Raw genomic sequence first — 22,835 nt, forward strand, 5'->3', positions numbered from 1 at the left:
CAACAGTTGCCTCCATATGCTAAGCCAGCTGCCTGGGGGCTTCTTCCCCCCAGAGTGGGGAGAGATCAGTGGAGCTGATCTGATACACTGTGCAATCAAATCAGTAGTACCACGGTATGGACTTGAAAACGACAAGTAGGGCGCCTGGGTGGCGCAGTCGGTTAAGCGTCCGACTTCAGCCAGGTCACGATCTCGCGGTCCGGGAGTTCGAGCCCCGCGTCGGGCTCTGGGCTGATGGCTCAGAGCCTGGAGCCTGTTTCTGATTCTGTGTCTTCCTCTCTCTCTGCCCCTCCCCCATTCATGCTCTGTCTCTCTCTGTCCCAAAAATAAATAAACGTTGAAAAAAAAAAATTTAGAAAACGACAAGTTGATTGCTTGAACATAATAACCCCCCAATAAAAGATATTGTGTGTGAGAATTTTAGAGTAGGTATTTAAGTTCCATAGGAAAATGATTATTTAGTAAATAGCATTTATACAGTTGGCTCTGGGGAGGAAACAGCATTGTACCCTTTGGTTGTACCTTGTAAAAATGAGTATCAGTTGGTTTGAACATTTAAATATTAAAAGAACTCTGTACTTCCCCCATCAAAAAACAGGAATGCTGGGGCTCCTGGGTGGCGCAGTCGGTTAAGCGTCCGACTTCGGCCAGGTCACGATCTCGCGGTCTGTGGGTTCGAGCCCCGCGTCAGGCTCTGGGCTAATGGCTCGGAGCCTGTAGCCTGTTTCTGATTCTGTGTCTCCCTCTCTCTCTGCCCCTTCCCCGTTTATGCTCTGTCTCTCTCTGTCCCAAAAATAAATAAATGTTGAAAAAAAAATTTAAAAAAAAAAGTATAAGAAAAACCAGTTAAACAACTAGAATCATAACAACTTGAGTCAACATAAGACTTTTCTGAAAAATCTCTCCAGTATAAGTCTGATAACACAAGAGTAGGCACCAACATTGAAATACTGGAATTTGCACTGGTGGGAGTGTGTGTCATCCAGGGGACTTCGAAGTGTTCACACTAAGGTTGAAGACTGTAGCTGTCCATCTAATGGTCCCATTGCTAAGACATCTCTCCTTAGGAACACGAGCACTTGCACAGCAGGAAACATGTGCAAGGATATTCATGGCATCATTGTGTCAAATAAAAAAAAAATGGAACCAACCTAGGGGCGCCTGGGTGGCGCAGTCGGTTAAGCGTCCGGCTTCAGCCAGGTCACGATCTCGCGGTCCGTGGGTTCGAGCCCCGTGTCGGGCTCTGGGCTGATGGCTCAGAGCCTGGAGCCTGTTTCCGATTCTGTGTCTCCCTCTCTCTCTGCCCCTCCCCCGTTCATGCTCTGTCTCTCTCTATCCCAAAAATGAATAAACGTTGAAAAAAAAAAATTTAAAAAAAAAACAGGAATGCTACATGGTACAGTCCAAAGGCACAGGAGACTCTCTTGGCCAGGCCTATAAAGGTCAGGAATATTTAACTAAATAAAAATTTTAACTGTTGGCGCACCTGAATGGCTCAGTCAGTAAAGTGTCTCAGACTCTTGATTTCAGCGCAGGTCGTGATCTCACAGTCTGTGAGTTCAAGCCCCATGTCAGGCTTTCTCTCTCTCTCCCTGTCTCTCTGTACTTCCCCGTTTGTGCTCTCTCTCTCTCTCAAAATAAATAAACTTAAAAAAATTAACTGTGATAAGGCAAAATATGCCACAAATTAACATTATAAAACCATGGTTCTTTAGACAGAAATGTTTTCAAGGCAGAAGATAGTAAAGAGGTTAATATTTTTAATATGAAAGTTCTCACAAATTAAGTGGTCAAGAAGGAAGCAAACAATACAGTAGAAAAAATGAGGGGAACATAGGTAGCTAATTCCCAGAAGAACAGGTCAATTGGCCTGGGAGTCAGGGTGATGCAGATAGAAAGGTATAAAGTGTCTTGTCCTGCCTGTCAAACTGGCAGGGGGGTTTTAAAGAGAGAAAGAGCAGAGATTGCTTGCAAAAATAAGGGCGCTGGTACTTTTATATACCCATGGAGAGATGTGAATTGTTGCAGCCTATTAGGAAAAATTATTAACAACACAGGACCTTTCCCAGCTTTAGGGCATTACCTGCAAGAATGTGGATCATATTATTTCTGCCCATTTTTGTGACAATATCATGCCAACAAGTGAATTAATGTAGAAGAAATTACCTTGACAACTCTGTAGTGTCCCCAAAGTGTTTTACATGCTTTACAAGTGGTAATGGTATTATGATGAAGAATCTGATCCCCTGGTCTTCATATCTGCTGAGCTATTTTGAGAATGTCCCATGAAATTCAGAAAAGACTGCACTAGAAATGATTTATCAAAAAAAAAAAAAGTTTTTATGTCAAAACTCACCAGGGAGTTTCTAAGTGATCTTGTTTTAAGGTATCATTTTGCTAGTATCACAAGCTAGTACATTTCCTAGGGAAAATTGTTTCTTCTAGGTGGGCAGTGTTTCATTGTACCAAATAATTATGTGAGAAACTGCACCTCATCTTAATTCTAAAGAAGCCAGAGGTCCTTGTTGTCAGGGAGAGTTCTGCCGGGACAGCTTCAGTACTTTCTGACTTCACCTCAGAGGGCCCAGCATTTTCCTTCATCTTGATTCATGTAAGAAGTCTCCTCCATGCACACATGTGTTTCTCACACATATCTGGAGTGTTTCTTAACTGTGCTTGTAGCTTTTTTTTTTAATGTTTATTTATTTTTGAGAGGGAGAAAGACAGTGTGACTCGGGGAGGGACAGAGACAGAGGGAGACACAGAATCTGAAGCAGGCCTAGGCTCTGAGCTGTCAGCACAGAGCCCAACATGTGGCTCGAGCACATGAATTGCGAGATCATGACCTGAGCCAAAGTCAGATGTTTAACCAGATGAGCCACCCAAGCACCCGAGTGCATGTAGCTCTTAGGAGACATCTGGAATAACACATATTTTAGAAAATACATTTCATGCATATGGGTTAAACTACTGTACTTTTGGTAATTTTACTATTGCAAGATTCACTGCAGAAAAATCACCCCAAATATCTTCTCTCACTGCCTCTGACTTTTAGTATTAGATTCAGAAGTCATTAGCATGTCTCACCAGAGGAGCAGATGTTTCAGTTTAGAGAGGAAAGAAGACACATTCTGGATGTTGCACAATGTATTTGGGTCAAGTTCCTGCAGACTTTGCCATTTCTGTTTCAGTGCTGAGTTCTCACGTATGTGATTTTTAAAATATGTTGATCCTGTAAATGTTTACTTAATAATTCGTGTTCCAGAATGTTTGTCCCAGGTGCTTTGAAGCAGTGCTTCTCAACCTGAGATGATCTTGTGCCCCAGGAGGCATTTGGCAACATCTAGAGCCATTTTTTGCTGCTACAATTTGTGGGGAGGGGTGTGCTGCTGGCATTTCTTGGGTGGAGGTCAGGTATGCTGCTTGGCATCCTACAGAGCAGGATGGCCAGCCCTCTACGGTAAAGAATTATCTGGTCCACGGGGCTGGGTGGCTCAGTCGGTTAAGCATCCAACTTCGGCTCAGGTCATGATCTCACAGTCTGTGAGTTCGAGCCCCGCGTCGGGCTCTGTGCTGACAGCTCGGAGTCTGAAGCCTGCTTCAGATTCTGTGTCTCCCTCTCTCTCTGACCCTCCCCCGTTCATGCTGTGTCTCTCTCTGTCTCAAAAATAAATAAACATTAAAAAAAAAATTAAAAAAAAAAGAATTATCTGGTCCAATGTCAATTGTGGGAGGTTGAGAACCCCTGCTTTAAAGCCACTGCCTCTCATTCTGGGCTTTCCACTCCTCTGCCTGTTGTGTAATGAGGGTTTATTGAATTGGGAGTAATTTAATGGGTCTTTTTAAAGTGCTGTGAGAATTTTCCTGGTCTCTGTCTCTCTTTGCTCCACACACATGCCTTCATTTGTGCACAATATGAAAAATAAATTCCATGAAGGATTTTCTTATCCCCAAGGCATCAGGCCTTGGCACTGATGATTATTCCACGAGGTTCTTGGATCACTTGCTCTGAACCTCCCATTTAGGGCTTTCCTCACTGCATCCTGGTTTCTCCTTCATTCTGTTTGCCTAAAATGTATTGTGCAGCTTTCTCTTTCCTGGGCCTGAGGAGTTCTTCAGCCTGCCCACGCTGGGGAGGCCTCAGTCTAGTTGGTTTGCATGTTAAGTTTGTTCCGTGGTATTCTTTTTTTCTTAAAAATGTGTTCTGTGGATCTTTCTAGATACTTTGCATTTCAACGTAGCTCAACCCTGAACTATTTAAAAGAGAAGTATATGCATTCAACTCTCTTGTCCATAAGATTTTCTGACCAAGTCTGTTTTTGTTGGTTTAGTAAATGAAGCACAAGTTTAGTTGCAGCATGCCTGTCTCACCTATGGGATGTCTTACCAATAGGAAATGTGATAAGCTGGCAGGTCAGAAGCAAATTGATGTTTGGAGAAGAACCTTTCTTTTTACAGGGGTTAGTTGCTCTGTGTTAATGAAATAGTACAGAATGCTGCTAAGCTTATAGTCTTAATGTATGACTATACATTAAGCTGTACCCATCCAAGTGCTTCACTTAACTGTATGGATAATTTTACCATCTTTCTAAGTCAATAAAACAAAATAACAGCTCTTGCTTTAACTCCAAACCACAAATTAAATGTAAGGTGTAACTTGTTCGTTAGTAGTATTTGTGATTTTATTGGTCAAAATCAAATACTTGCTTCAAAAATAATAGTGGGGAAAAATCATGCACAAAAAAAAAAAAAAAATGGAAAGTGAAGTCAAAATAGACACTGCGGCCTTGCTCAGTTGGGAGGTCCCGGCGGATGGTCTCTGATGCCCACCTGGAGAGTGGGAAACCTGTGGGACTAGAATGAAGGGCTGCTGGGGGTTTGGTGTGAACAGTTTCTGTGAGAAGGCAGACCCCCATTTATATGCCAGGCACCTGAGGTGCTGGAGGTCAGGTGCCTGAGCCCCAAGCCCTCTCCTTCCCCTTCACTTCTTAATGAGGATGAGTCATTAACTTGGCAAGATAGTGCCTATACGGGGGCTTGTGACCCTCAGGAGGAGCACTGGCCAGATGCGAGGCATCATCATTAATTATTGATCATTCCAGAGCCAGCTGTGTAGTACTGTTTGTAAATATATTCTGGGGGAGGGATTTTTCAAGAAAGGGTAGGGCAGCTTTGCTTAAAAGTGACCTGGATGGAGTGCCTGGGTGGCTCAGTCAGTTGAGTGTCCGACTTCGGCTCAGGTCACAATCTCACGGTTCGTGAGTTCAAGCCCTGCATCAGGCTGTGTGCTGACAGCTTGGAGTCTGGAGCCTGCTTCAGATTCTGTGTCTCCTTTTCTCTTTACCCCTCCCCCGCTTGCGTTCTTTCTCTGTCGCTCTTTCTCAAAAATAAACAACCATTAAAAAAGTTTAAAAAAATAAAAATAAGTGACCTGTAAGATGCCTGCAGTAGGGGAGCTGGAATAGTTTGGTCCATAGCCTTGTCTCCAAAAGTGCCACGTGTGCCCGGCCCAAGTTGGGAGCACTTGTCAAAGCTACCAGGTCATTCCAAAGCCATGAGAATAAACTGCTCTCCTGCTCCACCAACCTTCCTTCAGCCCCAGAGGGAGTCCCCCCAGAGCACTGAGTCAGGTGGTGTCCTTCAGGTTGCTGAAGCTCAGAAGCTCCCAGCCACAGGTGGTCTCAGTGATGAGCTCATCTCTCAATTTGCCAAGGCCCATTTAGGGCACACTTCCCAGTTTGTAGCATGGTTTGGTGACTTCTAACCTTGGACATGGCTCCTTTGGTCGGTTGCAAATAGGCAGGCATTTAGGCAAATTGACTGAAATTCATTATTCTGTGTCTGTCAAACACTGCTTATAGGTCTGGAACTGTCTGCCTTTCCACCCTTTTTCAAGCATAGTGCTATTTTATTTTCAGGCTACATTGGTCTCTGGGCTGAATAATTTAAAAGGAAAAAAAATACAGAGTTTCTGGCTTGGAATTTTGCAAAGTTGTCACTAGACAACTCCTTTATGAGTTTTAGTTGTTCTTCCTTTAGGTCGTTAGATCAGATGTGCTTTTCAAAACCACATGGCCCCAAGGATTCATGATTCCCAGAGTCAGAGAGATTTGGTCCTCACCCTGCTACTTCCTGATGTGTGACTTTGGGCAGGTCATTCCATGTCTATTTCTATGTCTGTAAACGGGAATATAGTGTTGGGATTGTGTGAAGACTCCCTGCAATAAAGGCTGTAAAATGCTCTGTGAAGTTCTGGGTTCATAATAAGGATATGGAGGAGGAAAGCTGTATTTATTTTTCTTTTGTTATTATTATTAAGATACCGATGTCTCAGTACTGACAAGGATTTGGTGTCTAGACGTCCAGCTGGTATTGCCTGAAAGACTTATCCTAAGACTTGAAGCATTCATGAACCTTTTACAGGAGGTCCATATCTCTTAGTCTTTCCAAAGACTGAACTCTCACTTGAGCTGCACACGAATGTGCTTGAGTGGTGACAAGGTCTGAAGGGAGAAAAGCACCAGGAATGTTTGGAAAGGGGACCTTTGGTCTTAATGGGTGTGCCATTTTCAAGTGTGTGCCACTGAAAATTGCCTTTTCAAAATAAGAAATGAAACTATGGTGATTGTGTGCACACATTCCATGACTGCCTTTCCAGATTGGTTCACTTGGCATAGGAAGGGCAAAGGGAGAGGTGTTGAGGCAACGGAAGGTGTGGCACACTGGACTCCTGCCCCTGGTTGCCCTTGGTGATGGGCAGCCACCATGGAACCTTGGCTCCTGGGACTCTGGGCTCTGCTGGTCTCTACCCTGTGCCCACCCTGTCTGCCCAGCCACCCCTGCTGGCTTCCCTACTTCAACCCTTTCCTACCCTTCCTGCTCTCCCAGTCCATTTTCAGTTCTTGTTACTATTTCAGCTCTCATCATTGTGATATCTCTGGTAATCTCAGTGATGGCATCCACAGTAGGGCACTGGTCATCTCCATGCCATGAGCCCCAAATTCGTCTTTATCTGCATTTGTCTTCAAAGATGTGGCCATCTCCTACAAGCCCAACCCACATGCCCCACCAGCACCTTGAAGAGATCACAATTGGACTCTGTTCCTTCCCACAGCAGACCCACTCCTGGGTAAGATCAGTGACACTCACGTTTCAGCCACCAGAGCTGGAGATGTGGATACTCGAGTGCCCATTCTCATCTAATCATTCATGGTGTGTGTCCAGTGACCTAGATTATATAGTCAAACTTCATGCCCATCATTTCCTCCTGTTTCTATTTCTTTTTTTTTTTTAATGTTTATTTATTTTGAGAAAGAGAGACTGCACACAAGAAAGGGAGGGGCAGAGAGAGAGACAGAGAGACAGAGAGAATCCCAAGCAGGCTCTGCACTGTCCACATGGAGCCCTAAATGGGGCTTGATTCTATGAACTGTGAGATCAGGACCTAAACCAAAATCGAGAGTCCAATGCTTAACCTAAAGAGCCACCCAGGTGGCCCCTGTTGCTATTTCTGAGTCTCATGATCTCTCTCTCTCTCTTTTTTAATGTTTATTTTTAAGAGAAAGAGAAAGAGAACAAACATGGGAAGGGCAGGGGGAGAGGGGGATGGAGGACTGGAAGCCAGCTCTGTGCTGATAGCAGCGAGCCCAATGTGGGGCTTGAACTTAGGAACCATGAGATGACCTGAGCCAAAGTGGGATGCTCAACCAACTGAGCCACCCAGGTGCCTCTCAGGATCTCTTTTGATCCATCCCTGCCTTATCCTGGATTTGGGCACTGCCCTTCCAACCTCTCCCTAAATTGCACTCTTTAGTATAAACAGTCTCCTTGGAGGAGGGTGGGGAATGGCTTAGGCTAAGATTCTTTTCATCCTTTAAGATCTAAATTCAGATGTCCCCTCTTCCAGGAATCAGTCCCTGATTGCCTAATCAAAGTAAGTGTTCTTCCTTCAGCATTAAATTGTACTTAAAAATTGTAGTGCTCAAACGTTAAAACCCCAAACCTGCATCTCTTCTTTCTCTTCCTCACTTCCTTTCTTACTCATCTACCCAAGATATTCCTTTGTTGATTAGTCTTATTAAAGGAGAGACGTGTTTAAAAAAATTTTTTTTCAACGTTTATTTATTTGTGCGACAGAGAGAGACAGAGCATGAACGGGGGAGGGGCAGAGAGAGAGGGAGACACAGAATCGGAAACAGGCTCCAGGCTCTGAGCCATCAGCCCAGAGCCCGACGCGGGGCTCGAACTCACGGACCACAAGATCGTGACCTGGCTGAAGTCGGACGCTTAACTGACTGCGCCACCCAGGCGCCCCAAGGAGAGACATGTTTAAAGAAGGAGAGAAAGCAAGGGAGTCAAGTGAGATGTGCCTGTTACCCCTGTGCACCCCCACTGCCAGCACCTGAGTAGGGTGTGGGTGTGGTGAATGGTGGGAGGGCAGGAGTGGGGTTCTCATGAGTAGCTGTGACAATAATTTGCAATTGAATTAAAGCTGACATTTTTACAACATGGGAAAGTATACAATAAAATATGGCCATATAAAGATGTTAGATAATGTAAGGGTAAGAAAATCAAATGTGTATGCATGCTACAAACATTTCAGACTTTTCATTCATCTCCTAAATTACCAAAAAACGGAAGAGGCAAGCATCTCCAATTGTAAGATGTCCTAGAAGCTGGCAGGTGGCAGCTCTGTGTGTGTGGCATGCAGTATTTTGTGGACATGATCAGAAGTGTGGGCACTGTAGCATTGCAGACACCCACTGCTACTTTGTGTTGATTACAGTGTCACTAAACTTGAATGATGATGTCATCTTACAAGTGAGGAGTAACTTGTGTGGAACAAGAAATTAGTGTGCCTCTTTCTGCAGCCCAGGAGGACTCTTAAGAACAGATCCAATTCATTCATGAATTCATAGACCAGGTTGGAGATCAGGGACAATTATTGTTGTGGTTGTCCTTGTAGAAGGAATGGCAGTGGGTAACCCGGAATATTGACTGGTTGTGGGCAAATTTGGAATCTGTTGTCACCTTAAATTAAAAAAAAAAAAAAAAAAAAAAAAAAAAAGCTCTTTTACTATGAGGGAAAATCTCAAATATATTTGAAATGCAAATCTACTTGAAAACAGCACGTTAAAGATGAAAGTGTAATTCCCTCATTTTCTGCACATGCCTTTTTTTAAAACTCGATCTAAATTTGTTTGGATTTATGAAATAGATCCAACTTCACCACATTGGAAAGATTTATAAATACATTGTTGAAAACCCTGAGCCATTGCAGAGACACCTTAAACACTGGAGGGGTCAGGGGTCAGTAGGGTTGCAACATTCTAATGCTTTTCAAAAAAATAAAACATTAATGAAACATTTCAGATCAGTAGTTCTTGAACCCTGTATTCATGAATAGCTACATAAAAGTAATAGTGATCTCCAGGAAAAACATGCTTTCAACTACTTAAAGTAATTCCTGTAAATTCTGTAAGTCAGCTGCCTCCCCTTAGGGAATTGTTTACTTAAGAACCTTTTTTTTTTTTTAGAGAGAGGGAGAGCAGGTATGAGCACGCAAGTAAGGGAGGGGCAGAGAGAGGCTCCATCCAAAGCAGGCTCTACACTGTCAGCAGAGGGCCCAATTCAGGGCTTGAGCTCACCTACTGTGAGTTGATGACTTGAGCTGAAATCAAGAGTTGGATGTTTAACCTACTGAGCCACCCAGGTGCCCCTACTTAAGAACCTTGAAAACATAACTAATACAAATAAATAGTTTAACTCAGCCTAAATATTAAATAACCAAAAATGATAAATTAAGGGATCTTAAAATTTTATTTACTGCTTGTCTTTAAATAAAATTTGTCACTTGTCATACTTATATTTCCTTATTCTTTCACCTGTGCATTATGTTGTTTTGGACAAAAAAAAGGCTCAGATGAGAACTGCAAAGCTCAGCATGACTAATTGTAAAATGTTAGTAATAGATTTTCCCAGAAGAGGAAATCTATTAATCACAGAAGGCTAACATTAGCCTCAGAACAGATTTTCAAGATCATCTATTTAACATTCTCACTGTTTAGCTGAGGAAACAGCTGGCCTAAGAAGTGAGGTGGTTGGTGCAGAGAAAAAGGAGTGGCAGGCTTTTTTAGAAAAAAACTGGCTTTTGTCTCTGGCTTCATACGTGGTGCTTTTAAATGTAAGACATTTTTATTATTCTTTCCCTTTTTAGTGTTTTTCTTTTTCTTTGCCCCCCATTTCAGAAGAATCACACTTTTTTTGCTCATGACCTTTGAAATCTTGGTTTGACACTCTGTTCAGACCTGTCAGGAATCATGAGCAGAAAATTGCAGCTAAATGCAAGAGCCAGTTGCCATTCCTGTGGAGGAATCATGCACCATGTTTGTAATATTTATAACATAGCCCGTATTTCAAGATTGCACATTTTCAGGGTTTCTCCACATTTTAATATGTTATTCAGGCCCTCTGATGGGCTTCCACTTTATGTGGAGAGAGAAAAACACTTTTGGATTATAACCAGTCTTGTTCTATGCATTCTTTTATCGTTAAGTAGTTTTTCCTCAAGTATGCAGACTATAAAACTACCGGCAGAATCTTTAGTTTGTTACACACTGTAGAAGACGAAGCTGCCAGGATGGGAGAAGCATCTAGCTCCTGCTTCTGTACAGAAAATGGAAATGGTGTGTATTAATTTTTTATTGCTGTGCAACAAATCCCTGCAAACTCAGCAACTAAAAACAATGTTGCAACAACATGGATGGACCTGGAGGGTATTACGCTAAGTGAATAAGTCAGAGAAAGACAAATACCGTATGATCTCACTTATATGTGGGATCTAAAGAATAAAATAAATGAACAAACAAAACACAACAGAAACAAAGTCATAGATAACAGAGAATAAACCGTTGGTTACCAGAGTGGGGAGGGGTTGGAGGGGGGGACATTGGTGAAGGAGATTAAGAGGCACAAACTTCCTGTTATAAAATAAATAGGTCATGGGGATGTAATGTACAGTGTAGAGAATATAATCAATAATATTGTAATCACTTTCTATGGTGACAGATGGTAATTTCACTTATCATGGGGATCATTTTGTAATCTATAAAAATATTGAATCACCATGATGTACACCTGAAACTAATAGGATATTACCTGTCAAAAGAAAGAATCCAGATACATTATCTCACATTTCCTGGAGGTTAGGAATTCAGGCATGGGTTGGCCAGGTCTTCTACCCGATGTCTCACCAGGCTGCGGGTGAGGTGTTGGCTGCAGCTGTGTTCTTGTCTGAGGCTTGCATCTTCTTCCAGGCTCTTTTAGGTTCTTAGTGTAATTCAGCTCCAGTGGTGGTAGGGCTGAGGCCTTGTGCTCTCAGCTCTGGCCATGTGGCCCCTCTGAGTTCCTGTCCCTGTCATTAGGCCCAGGTTGATAGGACTCCTGTGGCTCTGTAAGGCCCACTCAGATGATCTCTTTGTTGGTTGGCTCATAGTCTACTGATTGGGTCACCTTAGTTACATCTTCACAAGTGATTTCCTCCACATTCATACTTAGTCCCTACCTCACTCAAGGGAGCTGGCAGGGGTGTGGACACCAGGACTGGGCTGGAGATTTGGGGGCCATCTCAGAATCCTATTGCCAGGGGTAGTTGGCACCTGTTCTTAGAAGGAATGTGTGGGCAAACTAAACAGTGCCCCTTCCTAATTGCTATGAAGGAATCCAGAATATTGAGGACTTTGATGATTTCAAACTTGCCACTGTAAAAAATATAATCCGTGTGTTTTAGGGGAGTCCTATGGTCCTGCAGGTTTGCAGGCCCATGCCTGGTTGGGATTAGATTTGGCAGGGAGGCCATGGGGTGGTGAGAGTATCTCCTGATATTTGTGCCACAGAGAGGAGGCTCACACATTGTGTCTACCCCGACCTGTATCCATACTGACCTGAGGAAATGGAGGGCAGTTCCAAATCATTTACCTGCTGCTTAGAATAGTCTGAAGAAGAGTGTTATTAAGAAGCTAGTGTTTATAGTATTGTGTCAAAGGATTTATTTTTGTCTTCTCTGTGGTGCTTTTCCTGTGCACAGATGTGTGGGGCAGTGTGGGACTCATGCCTATGGATAAATCGCCTGGCATGGTGCCCCTCTACTACCCGCTTCCTCTGCTGTCTCTTCCTCTGTCACTGCAGGCTGGGAGCTGGTCCTTCCAGCAGGAGTCCTGGGACTTGAAGTTGTTAGGTGTTAGTCTGCTCAGGCTGCCATAGCAAAGCACTACAGACCAAGTGTCTAAAACAAGCTTATTGTCTTCTCAGTACTGGAGGCTGGAAGTCCAAGATCAAGGCGTGTCGGCAGGGTTGCTTTTTCTTGAGGCCTTTCTCTTTGGCTTGCAGATGGCTGTCTTCCCTCTGTGACCACACACAGCCTTTCCTCCATGTGCACACATCCCTGGTGTCTTTTCCTCTTATAAGGACATCAGTCACATTGGATTAGGACCACACCCTGTGACCTCATTTCAACTTTAGACCCTATGTCCAAATACAGTTCCTGGGAAAAAATAAGCATATACCCCCCTCATGAGACAAAGGGCTACTTATATGTAATGTGTTATATGCAAGAGATGTTATATATACATATATGTGAATATATAATATATAACATAATATAGTATACATATATGTGAATATATAACATAATATAGTATACATATAGAAATATGAGAAAGTAGGCAGGGATATTGCAGGGCTTGATGTAGGGTCCAGACTCAGTGTGGGTCTCCATCTGGAATCGTTGATGGGACTGTGGGGCTTTGATGGGGAATTTTTGGTCTGTTGGTGTGTCAAAGGGGTTCTGTCATGCTGCTCTTCTTTCACAAATGACTCCCAGGTTTGGGTTTTAAGGGCCCAGCCTCCTGCAGAATTCCCGTGAACTGCAGGGCCTTTTCACAGAAGCCATTATGGAGCTACTCTGTGTCCTGCTCCCTTTGCTTTCCATGGCTCACATGGGTCCTCTCGCGAGGACTGTGACTGAGTGCTCACAGATTGCAGGCACATCAGGGGGATTGAGGGGTTGCTGTGGGGGAATCTCCTGTGTGGCTCAGTGCCTCCACCAAAATTGCTGGTTTAAAAGCAGTGCTCTGATGTAGTGGGCAAGCTAACGTTTTAAGATTTCAAAGCAGGTGGAAACTGACTCTATGTTTGATGAGTTCTGTAAATGGAATGTAGTTAAGATAAACTGAACACAGACCATTCTGCTCCTCTTCTTGTCATCACCTTCCTGTGCCATCCCAGGGCAAGTCTGGGACCACTGGTCTCCTGGCAACCCCTGTCATCACAAATCCTGTCCACCTCACTCTCAAGAGTGTATGCTGCCCTCCTTTGTGACTTAGCTGTTGGAAACTTTCTTCTGGAAGAGGATAGGCTCTTTCACATTTCTTTGTACTTTCTGTGGGAACCCAACAAATGGTCATGATAAGGAATAAAGATTAAGGAGCTAATGCTTGCAGTGATATAAAATCAAGGTTTGACCTTTAGGAAAGGAAATAGGAACATTTAAAAATGTTTCATCTGTCTCACATCAAGGCTGTCTGTCCACAGGGAAGAGGTCAGACTGGAAGTGAGCCAGCAGGATGGTCAGGTGATTGAATGCCCCTTCTGTGCCTTATCTTAGAGCCAGCTGATGTCAGATTGGAGGCTGATGGGACCTTATCACACCTATTTAAGCAGCCTTGAAGAACACCCTGGCCTTGTGAGGAATGATGGGTTGGCTTTGGATAGTTTTGCTCACACTGGGGGCTTGATTATACAGTCCCCAAGGGTTGCTATCCAGTGGTTTGGCCTTGCCTTGCATTATTTTTGAGGACAGAGCTATATCTAATTTATCTCTGTTGGTCCTAACGTGGCCAAACTATGCTTCGTACATAATCAGTTTGGTGGATCTTGAATTGGAAGAACAAGAAAACAGAGGCTTTAAAATGGACAGGGATGGAGCAGCTGATAGCTGTGAGCTCCTGGAAGTTTTCCATAGGTTTCCTCAAATCCACAGTGTGGAATTAAATAGATGTGTAAAACCTCAATACTTCTCCCAAAGTGGAGGAGTCCATAAGATGTGGCTGACTCGGCCTACCTTGAGATCCAGACTTGCTGCCTGAATTCAGGCTTTCTGGGAACTCAGGCAAGGGAGAGGCATTGTATGGGGCAGGAACCAGTAAGAAGGTGATGGTTACATTGAAATGTGTTTTCATGTTTTTCTCCCCCCAACAGTATCACCCAGAGCATTTCTTGATGAGATTTCCTTATAGCATATCATGTTGATCTAAAGTCATGTTTCTATACTTATTTTTATAAATTAAGTGCGCAAAACTGCCATGAAGGAACTCTTAAAAATGTCCTTTGTAGGATTAATTGGCCTGTATTTTCAGAGTAAAAAAAAAAAAAAAATCTGAAGAAGAAATCTACAATGTTTTCATCTAAATATCTGTTAATAGTAACTATTGGAAGTTGAAAGCTGACTGTGTTGGGTATTGTTCTGGGTGATTGGCATATGCTGTCCACTTCGTGTTGAATGATGTGGAGAGGATGCATCTACTGTTATCTCCGTTCTGCAGACAGCAGGACAGTGAGATGTAGAGAGGATCTACTCTCTGTGAATTTGCCTGTTGCAGTCACTTCATAAAAGTGCATTCATATAATATTTGTCCTTTTGTGACTGGCTTATTTTACTTAGCATAATGTCTTCAACTGTCATCCATGTTACAGCATGTAACTTCATTTTCATGTCTGAATAATATTCCCTTGTCTAGATATATACCACATTTTGCTTATCCACTCATTCATCATTGAGCATTAGGGTTGTTTCCACCTTTTGGCTATGGTGACTAATGCTTCTATGAAGACAGATGTACAATTATCTATATGGGTCCTTGCTATTAATTCTTCGGGGTATACCTAGAAGTAGACATTTTAACCATTTTAAAGTATATAATTCAGTGGCATTTAGTGCATTTATAATGTGCAACCATCACCACTACCTAGTCCCAGAACATTTTCATCAAATGGAAACCTGTACTCAATAAACAGTTTCTCCCCATTTCTCTTACCCCTGGTTGCTGGTAAGCACTAATCTACCTTCTGTCTCCATGGATTTGCCTATCCTGAATATTTCACATAACTGGAGTCACACTGTATATGTGGTATTAATGAGTATCCTTTTTAAACACTTTCCTTATGGAAATTTTTAGTAGAAATATTTGTTAAATGTGCCCATCACACAGATTCAGGAATGATCAGCCTCCTGCCAGTTTTGTTAATGACAGTCTCTTTATCAGGGAGGAAAAGCAGTATGTGAACCGATTCTGGAAAGAAATCCGTGTGGGAGATTTTGTGCGTCTTCGCTGCAATGAGATCATCCCTGCAGACATTCTCCTGCTCTCCTCCAGTGACCCAGATGGCCTGTGCCACATTGAGACTGCCAACCTGGATGGAGAGACCAACCTGAAGCGACGGCAGGTGGTCCGCGGCTTCTCAGAGCTCGTAAGTGACTGGATACATCCAGGGCACCCTTGGCACCACGCCCACACAGTATCTCCCACATTGCTCTCTGGGCATCTGCACCCTATCCCCCAACTCCAGTGGCCAGGGCCACTTTTACTAGTAGATAGGTGTGGGACTGAAGGCCTGAGAGGACCTGCCTGAGCCCATGACTGGCCTATGGCTGGGGGGAACAGAACCCAGTTTTTATAACCTTGATTTCCACTCTGTACTTCTGAGTTTCTCAAAACAGTATTTAAAGTTGCAGAGAATGTTTATGACCAGCTGACTGTTGACATTTATCCAGTAGTTGCTCTAGTTTGCTAAATGGCAACACAGCAGAAGTAATGCCCTATTCTGAGAGTGTAGTTCTGAAACATTTTCTCCTCAAGGCTGTTTTGTGAGTTTGGCATCCGATTTTCTGTATCTGAATTCTGCTTTAGAGAGCCTCAGCCACAGCTCAAAAATGCACAGTTGATGTGAAATGAGAAGTAGGAAGGGAAGTCAGGTCTGACTGCCTACATTCACCAACAGCCTTGTGGCCAGAAAATTCAAACCTTTCAGGGGTTTCTAACCTTCTGTTCACTGTCCTCTCTCACATAACATGTGTCAGTCAATGTCATACTTTGGGGATTTTCTTCTGTGTCACTGAGACCTCTCCATGAGCTCCCCCGGGGAAATCAGCCTTAGAATCAAGATAAGGTAGCCTTCTCTTGAGCAGTTGGCTTGTTTTACAGCTTATGGATCTCATCCTGAGCACTGTCAGTATTTTGGGTGGGTGTTCATTGGGCAGGATTTATTTGGGGGATGGCATCCTTGCCTCCCACTCACGAGTGAACATGTAATTCACTCTTGGTCACTGTGACAACAAAGGCGCCTCTGTACACTTTCAAAAGGCCAGATAGAATTCCATACACTGGGGCTCCCCACCTTGCCCTGGTTGGTGGGAATTTCTCACACTCCTCCAGCCTACAGTGAGTGTACTTGGACTTCATTACCAGCATCTGCCCTTACTTCTTTCTACATGTTTCCTCATTTACTTTTTTTTTAATGAGAAATAATTGACACAATATTATAATTAGTTTCAAGTATACAGTGTTATGATTCAGTATATTGTGAAGTGATCACCACAGTAAGTGTAGTTAACATTCATCACCACATACAGCTACAATTTTGTTTTCCTGTGATGAGAACTTTTAAGATCTACTTTCTTAGCAACTTTCAAATATACAGTGCAGGATTAAAGTCACTACTCATTTACTTTTCTTTAAGCCTTCTTTTGTGTCAGGTGTGTTTTGTTTTGTTTTGTTTTGTTTTGGTGAGCTGCCGCAAATATTTCCTGGAATGATACAAAGCTGACATAAATACTAAAAATAGCAGTTTTAAAAAATGGAGTGCTGTCATCATCCTAGATCAGGAGAACTGGTGGAATTTAGGGACCTCTGGGGGCACAGTGCTGGAGATTTCCAGCATCTGCATTATTGTGCTCCAGAGTTTGGCAGTAAATGTGGGCTCACCTTCCACTACTAGCCCCTCGGCCCCCGTGCCTATGTGTTCTCCTAAGGTTGACCTTACTTCCAGGCTTTCTCCATCAGGCCTACCCCAGTCTACAAGACTAGAGCCCAGAATTCCAGGGCACAGATTAGTGTGTGGACTAAGCCTGAAATCAGTATGGGGCTGCATTGCCAGCTCAGTTCTTGTGATCTCAGCATGCATGGGATTATGGGGAGCCAGTGGCTGCACAAGCTAGAATGTTACCTTCCTGGCAGTGTGGCCAGTGTGCACGGAAGAGGACTGTAACATGAATGAATACACATGAATCTCTAATGGATGAAAATTTGAGAACTGGCAAGCAGATTGTACATGTTTGTGGTGGTGGCATGGGGAAAGCCACATAGGTGTATCTCCTTGGTCAGCTCTCAAGAATAACGTCCATGTTTCATGTCTTCTAATTTTATTCAATTGTTGTAATCCCAGTAATATTGACAAGCCTCCCCCACCCACTTTTTTCCCAAATAACAACTAGAACACTTCATAGCTTGATAGTGCTTAATATAATTCAGCTGCTTGTAAGTGCTTTATGTAATTCAGCTGTTTGGGTGTTTAAAATTCAAAGATGGCTACAGATAGACACATCCTATATCACCCTCCTTCAGGCCCAATGAATGCCTGAGGAAGTAAATGGAATTGAGCCATAATTTAGTCAAAATAGCTAAAATTAACAACCAAAGCAATCTTTATCAGCATCCAAATTCTTCAGTATACATGCACATTGTCCCTATTATTGGTGTCTTTTTTCACTTTTTCTTTTTTTTAAATTCCCCTCTAAATGTCCAAAGATTTTTTTCTGGTAGCTGAATTCCCATTGATACATTATTATTCTGAAATATAAGAATTGCTCCATGGAGAATAAAGATAGGAAGTCTCTGGCATTTAAAAGCCTGATAATTGGAAAACTAATATAACATATATGTTAATTATACTGGAATTAAGATTAATTCAACTAAACTAAAATTAATTTTGTTTTAATTTTAAAGTTTATTTTTACTTATTTTGAGAGAGAGAGCAAGGTGAGGGACAGAGAGAGAAGGAGAGCGAGAATCCCAAGCAGGTTCCATGTTGTCAGCACAGAGCTCGACACAGGGCTCTAATCCATGAACCTTGAGATCATGCCCTGAGCTGAAATCAAGAGTGGACACTCAACCAACTGAGCCACCCAGGTGCCCCTAACATTTTTTTAAAAATTAAAAGCCTGACAGTTGGAAAGCCAAGGTTATGACTACAATGCTGCAATGTCAAGAACATTTTAGTTCTCTGTATTTAAGTGGGTTTTTTCATAGAATGGAGTCAGCTAGTGTACCTCAGACGGGGGAAGAACTATAGAGAGTGATATGTTGCCAGTTTGATGAATGGCCAGTTGGAAGTGGTGGCCCCTAGCAAAACTTAAATTAGAAGCAATTTGCAAAACTGAGGTAAAGAAATGTGAGAGGACCTCAGTGTTCATGCAGGGACTCTGTGTATCTGTCAGGGTCTGGTGAGGAAGCAAAAATTACCCACAACTCAGGGAAAGTTTGATGTTAAGAATTCCAGTGGGGGGTTGTGAAGTAAATAAAGTAAGAACAAAGACTTGCAAGAATATACGGACGTATCTGACATAAAGAGCAGCCACTGGCCCTGGGGCTGAGATAGTGCCCAGGGAAGAGGCTCCCGAGGTTGAGTCTTATTTTCACGTGAGGGCACAGCCATTACTCACACGATGGTAGAAAAGCTTGCGAGGGGCTGTGCCAGCCAGAAGTCAGCCATCCATAGGAAGGTGCCAAGCCAGGGAATGTGGGAGATACCAGGGGCAGCTGCTGGCCACTGGGCACTGCTTGAGCTGGGCTCTAGGGATGCTACCTTCTGCTTGTGGCTCTGGCAACTGCAGTGGACAAAGGCTGAGTGGTGGCTCTGTAGACAGCCAACCCTGCAGAGCCCAGACCTGCACAGGCAGAGGGCCCGGGAAAGGGTAGAGGGAGCAGTAGCCCCGACTGGGGTCAGGGCCCATGCCTTTAGGGTTTCTGGTTACCCTGAACTGAAAGCTGGAGGAAGCATGTGGCTGATCTAGTCCTGGGAAAAAAAAAAAAAAACTACACTGCAGGATCCTTGCTTTGGAGAAACCTAGAGGGGGGCTGGGCAGTGCAGAGCAAATCCACACACCCCTCCCACTGAATTCCCACCCCTTCTCCTGCAATGTTCCTCCAAACGCCCTCTACCGAGAAGGTAAAAACTTAGCTTCATTTCTAGAAGTCGTTTATGAAGTGATTGTTTGCTTAGGGAAGGATGCTAAGAAAGAGGGACTTGGGTGGCACTGAGGCTTTCTGGGTCAAAAATAGGAGTGGCAGCTGGGTCCGGGTTTCCAGGATGCTAGGGCAGTCCAGAGCACAGCTAGGAGGTCCATGTCAAGTGGGGAGGACGGCTCAGCTAGCGTGTGGAAGGCCCTCACCTACTTCTTAGTTCTCTCCCATGTGGGAGTGAGCATGCTGAATGTCTTCTAATGTCGCATCATGGAGAGCATGAGAGACTTCAGTTCATTGCCTACCCCCCATCTCTGAATCAGGTCCAAGCCCTTTCCCTGGGGAGATGTTAATCATACTGTATTCCGTAACTCTCAAGTGAGTCCACTTCCAATGGGCTATATAGATGAATAAAGAAAACCTGTACGACTGACCCAGTGGGGAACTACAGAACTGGTTTGGACCATGACTCTGCACACATATGTGACCCTTAAGCTCACCTTCCTTACCTGTATCAAATGATGACCAGTATACTGATTTTCCATCCCTTTGCTTATGCAGGAGATGTCTTAAATAAATAGCTTAGATTGGTCCATAAGCAAAAAAGCCCAATCCAAAACAAAACAAAACAAAAATGAAAACAAAAACAAAAACAAAAAAACCAAAAAAAAAAAAGAAAGGGACATGGTCCATGTGCTACCGGGTCTAATGATTTAAGGCAATGGGACCAATATCTAGACGAGTCAGGCTTGTTTACTAGCAGACTCCCAGTATCAAAATTGTACAGAATTCATGGACTGGAAGCAGGAAGTCAGCATGCATGGCCTGCCTAGACCCTTGAATCTGAGGATAAGACACTTTGTGATGACCTCAGGACCTTAAATAACATAGCCATTTGGTGTCTGGCAAAAGGAAACAGATAATGGGACTTCAAAATAAACATATAATTTAAAAGTTGGAGCCAAATTGGCATTATCCCAGAAGTAATAGAGAACTCCAGTGTTTCACACGAAGCTCCCATGGTAACAACTCACCTTTGTTCAGCCTCCCCTGGTGTCAGACCTTACCATGCTTCTCACATTTGTAGTAGCACAGACATTTTAGAAACCACGTCACACATTTTAGAATATAAACCTTGTGAGATAATGATTATCACACCCTTTTATAGACCAGAAATGGAAAATGTGAAGATAAGAGATTCTTCTAAGACACACCAGCCGTGGCTCCCTGAATCAGCATAGAGCTGGGAGGCAGTTCTCAGTTCTCTCACCTCCTGAGTTGACATGGATGGGGGGATTCTCCAGCATCCAGGCCTTTGCTTTTGCATTGGGCATCTGTTCTCTCTTTGCATGCTGCCTTTCTCTCTCCCTCCCTCTTAAAGATACACACTTGTTCTGACCTGCAGCCCTGCCCTTGAGGCTGCATGCATTTAGTCTCTATACCGGTAGAAATTTCTAGTTCATCTATAACATTTGCAGTGATTTCTGCAGAATTGGGAGTTCCTTAGGCTGATAATTTTATATAAAAATATTTTAGAGACTAAATTTTGTGATTTTTCATTCTTTTCAGCAAATATTTATTGAGCACCTACTGTACTTCAAATGCAGTTCTAGGCATTGTATTGATCAAAAGAGGCAAACCTCTTCGCTCTCATGATGCTTACGTGAACTGTATAAATAGTGATATGTGCTGAGGGGTAAATGAAAAAGCACAAACAGTGACGTGTAATGTCAGGTGGGTGTTAGAATTTTGGACCGGCATGGGGTGAGGCAGGGCAGGCCTCCCCCAGGATAGCAGGAGAGTACAGACCTGAGATCTTGCTGAACGAGCTATTTCAGTTTCAGGGAGGAACCTTCAGGGAATGACTTCTGTGTTGGTTAATTTACTGAGAAAAAAATGTTCCTCCAGTTTGTCTCTTGGGTAGACCTGTGGGGTTATTATACGGGCTACACCCACAGGGCCATCTGCTTAAGGCTGTTTGGAGTAGTGATTGTGAGGCTTTGGGGAAGAGCTGAAATCACAAGCCTGCAGTTGCTAGCTAGCTCTTCCCAGATGTGTGTGGGTGTGTGCATGGGCATGTGCACGTGCATGGGCATGTGCACGTGCATGGGCATGTGCATGTGTGTCTGCTGACTGCTCTCAATGAGGAAGAAAAAATGAAACTAGTATGGGAACTTTCCTAGGCTGGGGGGAATCTGAGAAGCACTAGTCTAAAAGATGTGCCTAATATCTAGACCTGCACTGATTCCAAGACGATAATGTGGCTTTACCTCCATTTTGCATATATACTTTTACTAAATTCTCAGCAATATTCTTAAGTGCCAGGCACTTCTAGGCAGAGTTTCCTTTACAAGGGAGAGTTAGGCCTCCCCCAAGTTACTTGACAGAATTAAAGGAGCTTAGAGAAAATCACTTTATGTAGGAGGAGACAAAGTTATTATGTAGGAGACAAAATTATTATGTTGTATATTTGTTTGTTTCCTGCCAAATTATCTCTACCACAGGAAAACCAGAGGTGAAAAAGGATGGTTTGCAAGATCTTGTACCAAAGCTGTTTTTCCTTAAGCTTTTCAGGTTGTTAGTCTTTAACTAAATTAGCTACATGCATTGCTGTGGAATGAAGGAGGAAACAATCTATCATCTAAGTGGAAAACAAAGACAGCTGGCTGGGTGTGTTAATTGAAAAGGTCAATATCAAGTCTTTACAAAAAGATTCATGGTTTTCTTTTACATATTAGTCACTAAGCTCATAATTTATACTGTGGGACATTTTCATTCCCAAACTTAAACCAGATACTTTAGTTGAAGAATAGTAAATATGTAACAGGAAAGCCATTAGGAAAGATTACTTTGAGAACACAGCCATATTTAGACTAAAATTTCAATTCCAGCAAGTATGGATATTCAAAGTAATTTGGTTAGGTCGATAATATAATAATCTGAGATATACCATAGTTTATATTATCAGCTGTTTATACTTCATGGGGAACATAAATTTGGCTATATAATAAGATTTTGTTTCTTTGTTTTTTTTTAAATTTTTTTTTTCAACGTGTTTTATTTATTTTTGGGACAGAGAGAGACAGAGCATGAACGGGGGAGGGGCAGAGAGAGAGGGAGACACAGAATCGGAAACAGGCTCCAGGCTCCGAGCCATCAGCCCAGAGCCTGACGCGGGGCTCGAACTCACGGTCTGCGAGATCGTGACCTGGCTGAAGCCGGACGCTTAACCGACTGTGCCACCCAGGCGCCCCGTCTTTGTTTCTAATCCTAGTGACTTTGCCACAGATACTTTGCCTTGAACCTGTGGTCTAGCAAATCCCTGCTCCTAGAGAGTAAAGCACTATGATCTTAAGGAGAAAAACTAAATGCCATGAAGTTGATAAACTAGGCTAACCTGACATGTTAATACAAAAAAATCTTATTACATATGGAAACTTGAACATACTTTTTTTTTAATCTTTGTTTATTTAGAGAGAGAGAGAGAGAGAGCAGGGGAGGGGCAGCGAGGGAAAGAGAGAATCCCAAGCATGGGGTGCC

The 22,835-nt window shown here is 43.1% G+C and overlaps 1 protein-coding gene and 1 pseudogene across 3 annotated transcripts in view; both read left to right on the plus strand.

Moving 5' to 3' along the window:
- The window catches only part of ATP10A (ATPase phospholipid transporting 10A (putative)), a 194,172-nt gene that overhangs the window by 74,570 nt on the left and 96,767 nt on the right, over positions 1 to 22,835 (plus strand). For all 3 annotated transcript variants that reach the window (XM_086711333.1, XM_086711332.1, XM_086711334.1), the window contains exon 2: positions 15,321 to 15,525. In XM_086711333.1, coding sequence (XP_086567459.1) covers positions 15,321 to 15,525 — 205 coding nt within the window. The remainder of the gene's footprint in view (positions 1 to 15,320; positions 15,526 to 22,835) is intronic.
- On the plus strand, positions 15,534 to 22,318 carry LOC147580350 (cytochrome c oxidase subunit 6A1, mitochondrial pseudogene; annotated as a pseudogene).

This window comes from Puma concolor, chromosome B3 (genome assembly GCF_028749965.1).
Source record: "Puma concolor isolate L17-30 chromosome B3, mPumCon1.1.hap2, whole genome shotgun sequence".
Taxonomy (NCBI): Eukaryota; Metazoa; Chordata; class Mammalia; order Carnivora; family Felidae; genus Puma; species Puma concolor.